Source organism: Carcharhinus amblyrhynchos, chromosome 30 (assembly GCF_965287045.1).
Source record: "Carcharhinus amblyrhynchos chromosome 30, sCarAmb.v2.hapA, whole genome shotgun sequence".
In the NCBI taxonomy this organism is placed as follows: Eukaryota; Metazoa; Chordata; class Chondrichthyes; order Carcharhiniformes; family Carcharhinidae; genus Carcharhinus; species Carcharhinus amblyrhynchos.
Genome location: NC_137353.1, coordinates 872642 through 886791, shown reverse-complemented (window position 1 = coordinate 886791; position 14150 = coordinate 872642). Strand labels below are relative to the sequence as shown.

Below are 14150 nucleotides of genomic sequence, written 5' to 3'. Positions count from 1 at the left end.
TGACCCAGCCTCCACAGCTTTCTGGGGTAAAGAGTTCTTCAGATTCACCAATCTCTGGCTGAAGAAATTCCTCATCTCTGTTTTAAAGCTTGTCCCTTTAGCCAGAGGTTGTCCCTCTGTTTGTGAACTGAACTCCCAATTATCTGATGAAGGAGCTGTGCTCCGAAAGCTAGTGGCTTGCGCTACCAAATAAACCTGTTGGACTTTAACCTGGTGTTGTGAGACTTCTTCCAGTTACACCAACAGAGAGAGAGGAGCAGCAGACACCAGGTAAGGGTGGCCATAGCCAACTGCCCAGGTAATCCCTTCAATTACTGAACTGGGGGCAGGGCCAACTCACTGTGGGCGGAGCTATATCTAGGGGCGGAGCTCCTTATAGGTGGGTCTCTCTCAGTGGGCGAGGCTACCAGTGATCTACCCCCAGGGGCGGGGCTCTCCTTGGACAGAGCTCTCACTAGGGGGCGGAGCTATCTCTAGGGGGCGGAGCTATAATGGGGCGGGTCTATCAGTAAGGGCGTGGCTATCGTAAGAGGTGGAGCTATCACTAGGGGCGGAGCTATAATGGGGCGGGTCTATCAGTAAGGGCGTGGCTATCGCAAGAGGTGGAGCTATCACTAGGGGCGGAGCTATAATGGGGCGGGACTATCAGTAAGGGCGTGGCTATCGCGAGAGGTGGAGCTATGACTAGGGGCGGGGCGGAGCGCTCTGGGGGCGGGGTCAGTGCCACCATGTCAGGCCCAGCCTCAGGCTCCGGGAAGCCGTTGTTCGCCGCCGCGGCTGCGGGCTCGGTGCTCACCGCCCTCTGTTATTCGCTGTACCACCGCAGGCGGGCCGCCGCCCGGGCGCTGCAGGTCAGTTCCAGCCCGGGGCCGCCACCCTGTCCCCGGGCCTGGGCTAGCTCTGAGCCTGGGGGCCGAGTGGCCTCCTGCCAGGCAGTGGATGGGAGTTAGACTGCGGGCTGGCCCTGGGGAATGTGTAATCGAGTCAGTCATTGACAGCTTTACTGTTTATATCCAGTCACTGAGTGTCTAACTCTCTATCTGCAGGAGACAGTGAGGTTCCCCCTGAGTCCGGAGCTGAGGACGGTCCTGCTGGATGCTCCCGGGAAATGCCTTCCCTATGCGGTGATAGAAGGTGGGTTCCCCGGGCAGGCTCTGCTTCTTGTTTCTGTTCTCCTTCTGGGGAACCGCCCCCTTTTTCTTTGTCCGAATGTAATTTGAGTTTGTTTACTTGGTTTGACCCGAAAGAACGTCCCCCCCCAGGGTAGGTACCTCACTGTAGCATTGTATTAAACTCAGCAACCTCTCAGAGTGAAACAGCAGTGAAGGAGGGAGACCCCTCACACTCACACCGGTCACTGGGGAAGGTGCTGGAAGCTATAGAATCACGCAAAGTACACTTTGTGAGTGGAAAATCATGTCTCAATTTGATTGAGTTTTTGAAGGGCAGATGAGGGCAGTGCAGTTGGCATTGTCCACATGGACTTTAGCAAAGCGTTTGACAAGGTACTGCGTGATAGGTTGTTGCATGAAGTTAAATATCACAGGATCCAGGGTGAGGTATCTAAATGGATACAGAAGTGGCTTCTTGACAGATGCCAGAGAGTGATTGTAGAGAGTTGTTTTTCAAACTGGAGGCCTGTGACCAGCAGTGTGCCTCAGGGATCAGTGCTGGGCCCGCTGTTATTTGTCATTTATATTAATGATTTGGATGAGAATATAGGAGGCATGGTTAGTAAGTTTGCAGATGACACCAAGATTGGTGGCATAGTGGACAGTGAAGAAAGTTACCTCCAATTGCAACGAGATCCTGATCAATTGGGCCAGTGAGCTGATGAATGGCAGATGGAGTTTAATTTAGACAAATGTGAGGAGGTGCGTTTTGGTAGATTGAACCAGGGCAGGACTTAGTTAATGGTAGGGCATTGGGGAGAGTTACAGAACAAAGAGATCTAGGGATACATGTTCATAGCTCCTTGAAAGTGGAGTCACAGGTGGACAGATTGGTGAAGAAGGCGTTTGGCATGCTTTCATCAGTCAGAACATTGAATACAGGAGTTGGGATGTCTTGTTGAAGTTGTACAAGATATTGGTAAGGCCACACTTAGAATACTGTGTGCAATTCTGGTCACCCTATTATAGAAAGGATATTTTTAAACTAGAAAGAGTGCAGAAAAGACTTACTAGGATGCTACCGGGACTTGATGGATTAAAGTATAAGGAGAGGCTGAATAGACTGGGACTTTTTTCTCTGGAGCGTAGGAGGCTGAGGGGGTGACTTAGAGGTCTATAAAATAATGAGGGGCATAGACGAGGTAGATAGTCAATATCTTTTCCCAAAGGTAGGGGAGTCTAAAACTAGAGGGCAGAAGTTTAAGGTGAGAGGGGAGAGATATAAAAATGTCCAGAGGGGCAATTTTTTTTCACACAGAGGGTGGTGAATGTCTGGAACAAGTTACCAGAGGTAGTAGTAGAGACAGGTACAATTTTATCTTTTTAAAAGCATTTAGATAGTTACATGGATAAGATGGGTATGGAGGGATATGGGCCAAATACAGGCAATAGGGATTTAAAAAAAAAAGTGGCATGAACAAGTTGGGACAAAGGGCCTGTTTCCATGCTGCAAACCTCAGGGTCTAATGGAATCAACTTTCCCCTCAGTCTCTTCTTGTGGGTGCCCCAAGCAGTGCCAGGGTACTGTCCAGCCATGACCCCCTCCCCTGAGGGTACTCACCCTTTGCTTGGTCCACATTTCTAAAAGCCAAGTGTAAACCTCACTGATGTGATGTCATGTTGGTGAAGGGTAAATCCCTAATGTTGGGGGGGGGGCAAGTTAGTGGGAACGCGTGCTAAGTAGATGTGTTGGGATGAGGTTCTTAACAATCCTGGGTGGGAACCTTGATACGTCACTACTGAGGGTTGGGGAAAATTGGAAAACAAGATGACGCTAGCAAAATTCTTGTTTCCAGCTCTTGCCGGATTTTACATTGCCATTTGTGCTCGTGGCAAATGTGAGTACAAACTACACCCCCACCCCCCTCCAAATAGTGTATCAAAGTCAACGTGGTTTACAAAAGTGAAATTGCATTGATCACATTTATAATGTTTTTGTGTAACTAGTGGATTGATAAAAGGGACCTGTAGATGTTGTACACTTGGATTTCCAAAACAATTTGATAAGATGCCACAGAAAGACTTGGACAGGTTAGGAGAATGGGCAAAGAAGTGGCAGGTGGAATACAGTGTGGAAATGTGAGGTTATGCACTTTGGAAGAAGGAATGGAAGCATAGACTATTTTCTAAATGGGAAAATGCTTAGGAAATCAGAAGCACAAAGGGACTTGGGAGTCATTGTTCAGGATTCTCTTAAGGTTAACATGCAGGTTCAGTCTGCAGTTAGGAGGTCAAATGCAGCGTTAGCATTCATGTCGAGAGGACTAGAATACAAGAGCAGGGATAGACTTCTGAGGCTGTATAAGGCTCTGGTCAGACCCTGTTTGGAGTATTGTGAGCAGTTTTGGGCCCCATATCTAAGGAAGGATGTGCTGGCCTTGGAAAGGGTTCAGAGAAGGTTCACAAGAATGATCCCTGGAATGAAGAGCTTGTTGTATGAAGAACAGTTGAGATCCTGGGTCTGTGCTTTTTGAAGTTTAAAAGTATGAGGTGTGATTTTATTGAAACTTACAGGTTACTGCGAGGCCTTGAGAGTTGATGTGGAGAGGATGTTTCCACTAGTAGGAAAACCTAGAACCAGAGGGCACAACCTCAGGCTAAAGGGATGATCCTTTAAAACAGAGATGAGGAGGAATTTCTTCAGCCAGAGAGTGGGGAATGTGTGGAACTCTTTGCCGCAGAGGAAGCTAGGTCATTGAGCGTCTTTAAGACAGAAATAAATAAGTTCTTGATAAGGGGATCAGAGTTATGGGGATGAGAAAAATATCAGCCATGATTGAATGGCAGGGCAGATTCAATGGGCCGAGTGGCCTAATTCTGCTCCTATGTCTTATGGTCTTAAAGCTAGGTGGAAAGGTAAGTTGTAGGCAGGGGATAGAGAGTTGGGAAGGTTAAGTGGGTGGACAGTAAGATGGCAGATTGAGAAAATTGTAGGGAAGAGCAAGATTATGGATGGCATGGTGGCACAGTGGTTAGCACTGCTGCCTCACAGCACCAGGGACCCAGGTTTGATTCCTGGCTTGTCTGTATGGGGTTTGCACATTCTCTCTGTGCCTGTGTGGGTTTCTTCCAGGTGCTCCAATTTCCTCCCAGTCCAAAGATTTGCGGGTTAGGTGGATTGGCCATTGTTAAATTGTCCTTTAGTGTCAGAAGGACTAGCTAGGGTAATATGCGCAGGGTTATAGGGCCTGGGTGGGATTGTGGTTGGTGTGGGCTCAGTGGGTCAAATGACCTCCTTCTGCATTGTAGATTATTCGTGTAAGAATAGAATATTTTTTTACAAGTGAGAAACTTGTAATGTTCATGTTCAGAGATTCGGATATGCTTGTACAAGGGACACAGCGTGCAAATACAGCAAGCATTGAGGAAGGCAAATGGCATGTTGGCCGTTATCTCAAAGGGATTGGAGTACAGGGATAAAACCGTGCTACAGTGGTTTGAGGCTTTGGTGAGACCACAGCTGGAATGCTTTGTGCAGTTTCAGTCTCCATAGTTAAGGATATAGTACATCAGAGACAGTACTGTGAAGGTTCACGAGATTGGGAGTGATTGACCTGGGCTGACGAGATGTGTAAATCGGATTCATGTTCTCTGGCTTTTAGAATGTTGAGATTAGTTGGTAAATGAGATTGAGTTCCTATCCCATTATTCTTGTGTTTTTTTTAAATGGTGGGAACTTCTTGCTTTGTTGCAAGACACTAGGATTATATCTCATCATTTTAACATTTTGTACCTTTGTAAATAAAATCTCTGCCAATCCAGTGCAGCGACAGCGCTGAGAGAACAACAAGGTAACTCCCGAGAGGCTGCATTTCAGTAAAAACTCCAAAAGGATCATTGTTGTTTTGCTTTTATCTGTTCAGTCATGGGATTGTCACCTGTAGATTCGATGTGGAGATGCTGGTGTTGGACTGGGGTGAGCACGGTAAGAAGTCTACCTGTAAATTCCACAGAAAATATTGAATCAAAGGGAATATGAAGAGAAATATTTTACACAGAGGGTTACAACAAACTGAACTACACAACCTGAAGTTTGTTTATTAGTGTTACAAGTAGGCTTACATCAACACCGCGATGAAGTTACTGTGAAAATCCGAGTCACCACATTCCGGCGCCTGTTCGAGTACACTGAGGGAGAATTTGGCACCGTCAATGCACCTAAGCAGCAAGCACGTCTTTCAGACTGCAAAGAAACTGGAGCATCTGGAGGAAACCCATGCAGACATGGGGAGAACTTGCAAACTCCACACAGTGACCCAAGCGGGGAATTGAACCCGGGTCCCTGATGCTGTGAGGCAGCAGTGCTCAACACTGCCACGGGATGGTGGAAGTGGTTCAGGAGCAATTTTCACAAGCAAATTAGAAATACACTTAAAAAGATAAAAAGAAAATCCAGGGTTGTGAACAAGGATTGAGGATGCAGAACTGATTAGATGGGTGCCTGGAACTCGCTGCTGTGGGGAGATTGTAGAAGCAGATACGCTCGTGAGTTTTAAGGTGCATCTGGATAAATACATGAATAGGATGGGAATAGAGGGCTATGGTCCCTGGAAGGGTCAGGGGTTTTAGTTTAGTTGGGCAGCGTGGTCGGCGCAGACTTGGAGGGCTGAAGGGCCTGTTCCTGTCCTGTAATATTTGCTGTTTCAAAGAGATGGTATGTGTATAATGGAGCAAATGGTATTCTTTACTGCTACAAGATTTTTATCTTGCATTGTATTTGCAGCACAGAACAACGCCATTTGGCCCATTTCATGATCCATGCTGGTGTTTATGCTCCACACAACCTTTCCTTCAACTGCATCAATATATATGCCCCCCTTGTTTTTTCAGTTCCTCCAATAATGCACCTGTTCTATCCACCTCAAGCACTCCCTGTTGTGCTGAGTTCCGCATTCTGACCACACTCTGGGTAAATACAGTTCTGAATTCCCCGGTGAATTTATTTGTAGCTATCGTGTGCTGATGACCCACAAGTGGAAATATTTTCTCCGTGCCAGCCCTGTCAAACTGATAATCATACAAAGCTCCATCAGGCTTCTTTCTGGAGAAATCCTGATACCATTCAACCTTTGCTGATTACTATATTTTCTCTGTTCTGATATCATCCTTGTCTAGTGCCCACACATCTTTTTAATAATATAGAAACCAGGGTTGTTCACCAATACCCCAAGTGTGGTCAAAACAATTCTGTGAATGAAACAATCTCAAAAGAAAATAATCTAAGCTTCATGCTCCATCTACTGGTTATCTGCTGTTCATGTTCTGATTCACATTCTGGCAAAGATGGGATTGATTCACTCAACGTGTGGGTTACTATTGTGACCACAGTTACAGCAGTAATTATATAGTTAACAGAACATGTTAATCTTAATGCAAAGGTTCTTGTCTCCAAGACATTGATTAAACTAATATATTTCTACTGAGAGTTCAACTTTGGGAGTTGAACCCTCACAGTTACCATAAACATTCAGACAAATGCAGGCCATTTGCCCCATTGTGCCTGTGCTAACTATTTGAAAGACCACTGCTATTCAGTCCTATACCCCTGAATTTGTAAGTAACCCTTTAAGCTCCTCAAGTGCATCACTACTCTCTTAAAATTACTTATGAAATTAACTTCCTCCAGCTTTTTGGGAAGAGCATTCCAGTTATCAGTAACTGAGCAACATTAATTTGCCTCATCTCCCATTTAAATATTTTGCTAATGACTTTAAATCAATGACTGTTTTATTTTATTCATTCGTGGGGCAGGGTGCCGCTGGCTAGGCCCAGCGTGTATTCTCCATCCCTAATTGAGAAGGTGGTGGTGGAGGTGAGCTGCCTTCTTGAATCGCTGCAGTCCATATTCTGTGGATTGACCCACAATGCCATTAGAGAGGGAATTCCAGGATTTTGACCCAGCGACTATGAAGGAATGGCGATATATTTTCAAGTCAGGATGGTGATTGGCTTGGAGGGGAACTTGCAGGTGATGGTATTCCCAGGTATCTGTTGCTCTTGTCCTTCTAGATGGAAGTGGTCATGGGTTTGGAAGGTGGTGTCTAAGGATCTTTGATTGCTGCAGTGCAACTTGTAGATGGTGCACACTGCTGTTACTGAGCATCAGTAGTGGAGGGAGTGGATGGTTGTAGATGTGGTGCCAACCAAACAGGTTGCTTTGTCCTGGATGGCGTCGAGCCTCTTGAGTGTTGTTGGAACTGCACCCATCCAGGCAAGTGGGAAGTATTCCATCACACTCCTGATTTGTGCCTTGCAGGTGATGGATAGCTTTAGGGAGTCAGGAGGTGAGTTAATTGCTGCGGTATTCCTAGCCTCTGACCTGCTCTTGTAGTCACTGTGTCTACGTAGTGAGTACAGTTGAATTTCTGGTCAATGGTAACCCCATGGATGTTGAATGTGTGGGATTCAGTTATGGTTACACCATTGACTAAGCTCATTGACCAGAGAGAGCAAGGAAATAACAGTGAAATTATGGAATTATGTAAATTTGTCCCTATATTTTGTTAATTGAAGTGATATTCTTCATTGTAATTTAAGAAAATATTGGCTGAAACACCGGCCAGGTTTTGCAGTCGGGGCAAACGGACAGTACTTGCCGCCTACCTCGCTGACAGTCATCCACAAAAACTTAAACAGGTTTAGAACAGAGATTTGCAGCCGCCCCCTGTCTGTTACAACATGGTGCCCTAACCCGGGGAGGGTGGTGGTGGTGGTGGGGTTAATATCTTGGGGAGTGGAATAATGAACAGCAGGACATTCCAACCAATCAATTCGAAGAATCCTTGCGAAGAAGCAGTCATTTCAACCAATCAGATTGTGCAGCTCAGCAAGGATTCTTCCGAGTCTAAACCAGGAAATAGGAATTAGATTTAAATCATATCCAAGAAGCAAAACAAAGGTTAAAAATTACAAGTGGATTCATAGAATCCCTACAGTGCAGAAGGAGGCCATTTGGCCCATCACATCTGCACCAACCACAATCCCACCCAGGCCCTATTCCCCTAACCTCTCATATTTACCCTGCAAATCCCCCTGACACTAGGGTGAATTACTTTGGCCAATCAACCTAACCCACACATCTTTGGACTGGTTAATGCTCAAGAGGTAAGGAGCCATTTTTCTTCCTTTCAGTTAAGAGATGACCAGAAATCTGAATATCTCATCCTTAAAATGTTAAAAATCTGGGCAAGTATTTTTTAAAAATTCCAGGATTTATAAATAACAGAACTCACCCAGTAGGATCATGGTTTCTCATTTCCAATTCGGACTGCTAAAAGTTAAAGTTTGTGCTTTGTTTAAACCATTGCTTGATATAAGTTCGCACACATGCAATAAACTCTGCTGGATGCGTGATTGATAGAATATATCTATTTCTCAAACCTGCAACTCTGAAATACACTATTTAATGAATTCTGTCTAACTTGTACAGAATTTGAATTCTGCTTTTAGTCTTGCACTCATCAGAACAAACACGAATGCCAAATCCTGGATGCATTGTCCTTTATTAGGCTAATATTTTGTATTTGTACAAAACAATTGGACAATTCTCCCAGGTTCCTGCTAGTTCAGTAATGTCAGTGTGGAGATTATTGGAGAAAACTACAGCAGACTAAAACAGCAACTTCTGAATTTCCACATTTAACTGTGGGGCACTGGAAATTGCAGCCTGATCTATGCAGTTATAACAATGCACTTGCATCCTCAGCCATGCTGTTAAAAACTTGGCCGCAGCATATATGCAGCTAACTGGTAAACGATCGATTTCTTTTTCTGTCATTCAGGTGTGGTTAACCCTGTCAAAGAAACCCTCAATAGCCAGTTTGTGGATGGCTGCAAAGGAGTTATACAACGACTTGTTTTACAGGAACATAAAATGGTGTGGAATCGAACTACCCACATCTGGTAAGTTTGGCAGTCTAGGGGTGAGGGGGCAGGAACAGGCCAGGGCTGGGGCCTGCCGGCCTCCTGGGGACGCCGGGGCTGGTGGGGTAGGGGCTGTCTGCTCAACCATTTAATTTTGTCCATGGAAGCGATTTCAGAAATGACATCAGAAGGTTCCATTTAATGGAATGAAATATCTGTAGCCAGCATGGTGGAATTTGCATTAATAGATTAATTTTTACATGCCAAGGGAAATGCACTGCAGAAAATGCCCCTGTAGATTCCTGATTAACTATGAGACGTGGGGCCATGAGGAAAACTGTTTTTTAAGCAGAGGATGGTGGGGGTCTGGAATTCACTGCCTGAGTAGGTGGTGGAGGCAGAGACCCTAAACCTATTTTAAAATGTACCTGATCTGCACTGTTAGTGTTGTAAACAACAGGACTAAGGCCATATACAGGAAGATGGGATTAGAAAAGGCACCTGGGTGTCCTTGAGTCAGCATGGACAAGTTGGGCAGAATGGCTCCCTTCTATGCTATATTATTTCTATGGTTTCTGTGTTCAAAAGAACAAGAGAAGTCTGCACCCTTAGCCTACAAGCTAAGAGTTAGAATCCTTGCACCCTTGACTTGCCATTGAGTCAACCTGGGAGGCCCAAGGTGAATGGAGATCCCTAGATGGATTTCCTGGTCTGCAAAGCATTTTGGAGAAACATTGAAATGGACCTCATGGTGAAATCAGTATTTGCTTCTTGGAACAAGTTGGAGATATATTTGAATATTTACATGAGTATTGTGAGCTAAGTGAGAGTTAGTCTTGAGCAGTGTTCAGTAATGCAACACCTCTCGCTTGTGCAGTTTGTAACCCTTTATCTGTAGGTTTTACTTTGCTTTCAACAGGAATGACTGTGAAAAGATTATCCATCAAAGGACCAACACTGTACCCTTTGACCTTGTGCCTCCTGATTGCAACCCTAGCATATCAGTGAGGGTGATGAAACCTTTGGAGGCATCTGAACTAAACCTGGAAACTGTGTATGAAAAGTTTCACCCTGCAGTACAAACATTTACTGACATAATCGGTCATTACATCAGTGGCGAACGGCCAAAGGGGATCAAAGAGACTGAGGAAATGCTAAGAGACAAAGACATCATAACTGGTGTTGGTGAACTTGTACTGGACAATAACTTTATTAAGCTGCAGCCTCCAAAACAAGGCCTGCAATACTACCTGAGTCGGTTGGACTTTGAATCCCTCGTCCGAAAGCAGGAGTCCAAGGTAAAGTTGTGGAGGATCCTGACTGTGGTGTTTGGAATTACAACGTGTGCTATCTTCTATTTCATAATGCGGCGCCAATATAAACGCTACAAAATGGAACAGGAGCAGACACGGTTGCAGAGAGAAATGTTGGCAATGAAGAAACAGCGTCTGCAGGAGCTTGAGCTAACAGAGGACGAGGTCTCACAAAATGCGTGTGCCATTTGCCTAAGCAGGGAGCGGGCCTGTGTGTTCCTGGAGTGTGGGCATGTCTGCTCTTGTGCTGATTGTTCCGAGGCCTTACCTATTCCAAAGAAATGTCCAATTTGTAGAAATGTTATCTCCAGAATAGTCCCATTGTACAATAGTTAAATACTCATTTTTTACAGCTCTTTCTATGATAAAATGCATGGAAGTAGGAAATTGTACTGAGGTAAAAGGCTAAAAACAATTTGTTTAAAAAAAAAAGTAGCAATGTATATGTTTAAAGTTAGTTATTAATTTCTGTTTGGTTTTTCCTTCTATATTTTTCAATTCCTGTGGTGGATAATCCTGTATTACTGAAATGCGTTTTTACCTCTTTACCCCCTTCTTGGTCAAATCTGTCTAACTTGGCCTTGAATATATGAACTGGTCTCCACTGCCCTCTAGGGAAGAAAATTCCAAAGACTAACAGCCGTGAGTCACAAGAAACTCCTCCTGCTGTCATAAATGGGAGACCTGTTAGTTTGAAACTGTCTTCCCCTAGTTCTAGATTCCTCATAAGGGGAACATCCTCTTAGCATCTATATTGTAGAGCTTTGTTTCAATGAGTCTTTGAATCTTTGTTTCAATGAGATAACCCCTTGTTCTTCTAAACTCCAGTGAGCACAGGCCCAACCTGCTCCACAAGACAGATTCTTCACTGCAGGAACCAGCCTAGTTGATCTTCCCTGCTTCCAGTGCAAAAATATTCCTCATCGTATGCAATGTGGTGTCACCACGGCCACGTACATTTGCAGTAAGACCTTTATGTGCCATCCTCCTTGCAACGAAGGCCAATGTCCCATTTCCTTCCCAATAACTTGCTGCACTGTATACTGACTTATTGTGATTAATACACAAGAATACCCAGATCCCTCTGCAGTGCAACATTCTGCAGTTGTTGTCCATTTAAATAATACTTTTTTCCGTTCTTCCTGTCAAACTGGACAGCTGACATTTTTGCACATATACCTTGTCTATTCACTTGACCTATTGACAATCCTTCGCAGACTCTTTGTATCCGCCTCACAACTTGTTTCTCTATTTACCTTAACATCAGCAAATTTGGCTAGAGTACAGTCTGTCCCTTCAACTAAGTCATTTATATTGATTGTAAATAGTTGAGACCCAGCACTGATCCCTCTGGTGTTCCACAGGTTACAGTTTGTGAAGCTGAAAATGAGTTATCCACTTGTTTTCCATCAGCCAGTCCATTCATCATCAAAGACACTTCTGTAACATAGAAAATAGGAACAGGAGAAGGGCATTCAACATGAGCCTCGCTGATCCTCTACCTCAATACCATACTCCTGAACTCTCCCCATACCTCTTGACATCTTTGCAGTCTAGAAATCTATTCATTTCCTCTTTAAATATATTCATTGACTTTGACCTCTGCAGCTTTCTGTTAGAGAATTCCACAGGTTCACCACCCTCTGAGTGAAGAAGTTTCTCCTTAGCTCAGTCCTAAATGTCCCACCCTGTATCCTGAAACTGTGACCCATTTTCTAGACACCCCCAGAGAGAAAACATCTCTTTCCAGTCTGTCCAACCCTGTCAGAATTTTATGTTTCAATTAGCTCGCTTCTCATTCTTCTGAGTTCCAGTGAATACAGGCCCAGTTGACCCAATCTCCTCTTGTACAACAATCCTACCATCCCAAGAATCAATCTGGTGAATCTTTGCTGTGCTCTTCCTATGGCAAGAATGTCCTCTCTTAAAGATACTAAAACTGTGCACAATAATCGTGTGGTCTCACCAAGGCCCCTGTACAGCTGCAGTATGCCATTCTTGCTCCCATACCATTTGCCTTCCTAGCTGCTTGTTGTATCTGTGTCCTTGTTTTCAGAGACTTGTGTACTAGGGCACGCAGCTTCCTTTTGTATATCGACATTTCCCAATCGATCACCATTTAGATAATATTCTGCCATTCTATATTCCCTTTTCTAAGTGGATAACTTCACACTTGTCTAAGGTATGATGCACCTACCACTTACTTGCCCATTCATTCAACTTGTCTAAATCACCTTGAAGCTTCTTAACATTCTTACCCTCACTCTGACAAGGTTTCCTATCAGCAATGAACTTGGAAATATGACTTTTGTTCCCTCTTACCAAAAAACTGTCTATTGTAGTAACTGTTTATGTGGCGCCTTGTCAAAGGCCTTTTTAGAAATCCAACACAACACATCTACTGGTTTTCCTTGGTCTACCCTGCTTGTTACATTTTCAAAGAATTCTAATCAATTTGTTAAACACAATTTCCCTTACACAAAACCATGTTGATTCTGCATTATGATTTATGTCCTGTTACTTCTTAATGATAGATTCTAGCATTTCCCCAGTGACAAGCGTTAGGCTAACTGATCTATAATTTTCTGTTTTCTTCAATTTGGCGAGTTTCATTGCTGTTCTCTAATCTACTGGGACATTTTCAAAAATTAGGGAACTTTGGACGATTACAACCAATGCAGCAACTATCTCTGTAGCCGCTTCAAGACTCTGGGAAGCATGTTATCGTGTCCAGGGAATCTGTCAGCCTTGAGTATTGCCATTACCTTTTCTCTAATGTTTTTCCCTACTTTTGCCTCTTGATTTTCCACTGATGTGGAGATACTCACCTGATGAAAGGACAGTGCTCCGAAAGCTCATGCTACCAAATAAACCTGTTGGATTTTAACCTGATGATGTGAGACTACTTACTGATTTTCTACTGTTTAGGGAATTGTCTTGTGTCATCTACACATTTACATGGTCGGTGCAGGCTTGAAGGGCCAAAGGGCCTGTTTCTGCGTTGTAATTTTCTTTTGTTCTCTGTATTGTGAACAGATACAAAACACTTGCTCAAAGCCTCTCCTACCTTGTTTTTCCAATATTAATTTTCCAATCTCGCCCTAGACAGCACCAGTGTGCTCACATTTACCAAAAAGCAAATTACCGTGGGTGCTGGAATCTGAAACAAAAACAGAAAATTCTAGAAAACTTCAGCAGGTCAGACAGCTCATCTGGAGCTAACATTTCTAGATGAATCTTCATTAGAGCTCACTTTTCCATTTTATATATATCTAGAAACTTTTACTGTCAGTTTTCATATTTCTTGCTAGTTTTCTCTCGCTCCATTTTCTCCTTTTTTTTTAGAATTCTTTGCTGTTAGTAAAACTTCCCTAATCATCAGGTCTGTCTCTGCAGTATTGTATATGTAGTCTATCAATTTGCTACTACCTTTCACTTACTTTGTTCACTATGAGCAGTGCATCCTTCAGATAGAACTTTCTTCCTCAATGAAATATCTCCTTGTTGAGAATTATGAAACGTCTCCTTAAACATCCCAGTCTGCTTTAGCCAACTCTATTTTTGTACCTTTGTAATTGCCTTTACATTTAAGGCATTAGTTACAGACCCACATTTCTCATTCAGACTGAATTTCCTTAGATTATTCACTATGATCTCTTTAATTAATCCTGTCTTGTTACACATTAACCAATCCAAAATATCGTGGTAGGTTCCAGAACATATTGATCTATGAACACATCCTGCAGACCTTTTGTCCAATCTCTGTGAAGATTTAAATCCAGCTACGATTATAGCAGTATCT

General features: G+C 43.6%; 1 protein-coding gene across 2 annotated transcripts; it reads left to right on the top strand.

The window, feature by feature from the left end:
* Window positions 1-878: 878 nt before the first annotated feature.
* Window positions 879-13235, top strand: mul1 (mitochondrial E3 ubiquitin protein ligase 1). Of its 2 annotated transcripts, none has more exons than XM_080214985.1 (3): window positions 879-1134; window positions 8954-9074; window positions 9955-13235. In XM_080214985.1, exons 2-3 carry the CDS (start codon window positions 9046-9048, stop codon window positions 10682-10684), a joined length of 759 nt encoding a protein of 252 aa, XP_080071111.1. In that variant the 5' UTR covers window positions 879-1134; window positions 8954-9045; the 3' UTR covers window positions 10685-13235. The 2 variants fall into 2 exon arrangements, with proteins under 2 accessions (XP_080071111.1, XP_080071112.1); XM_080214986.1 differs by lacking the exon at window positions 879-1134 and adding an exon at window positions 7953-8276.
* Window positions 13236-14150: the final 915 nt, after the last annotated feature.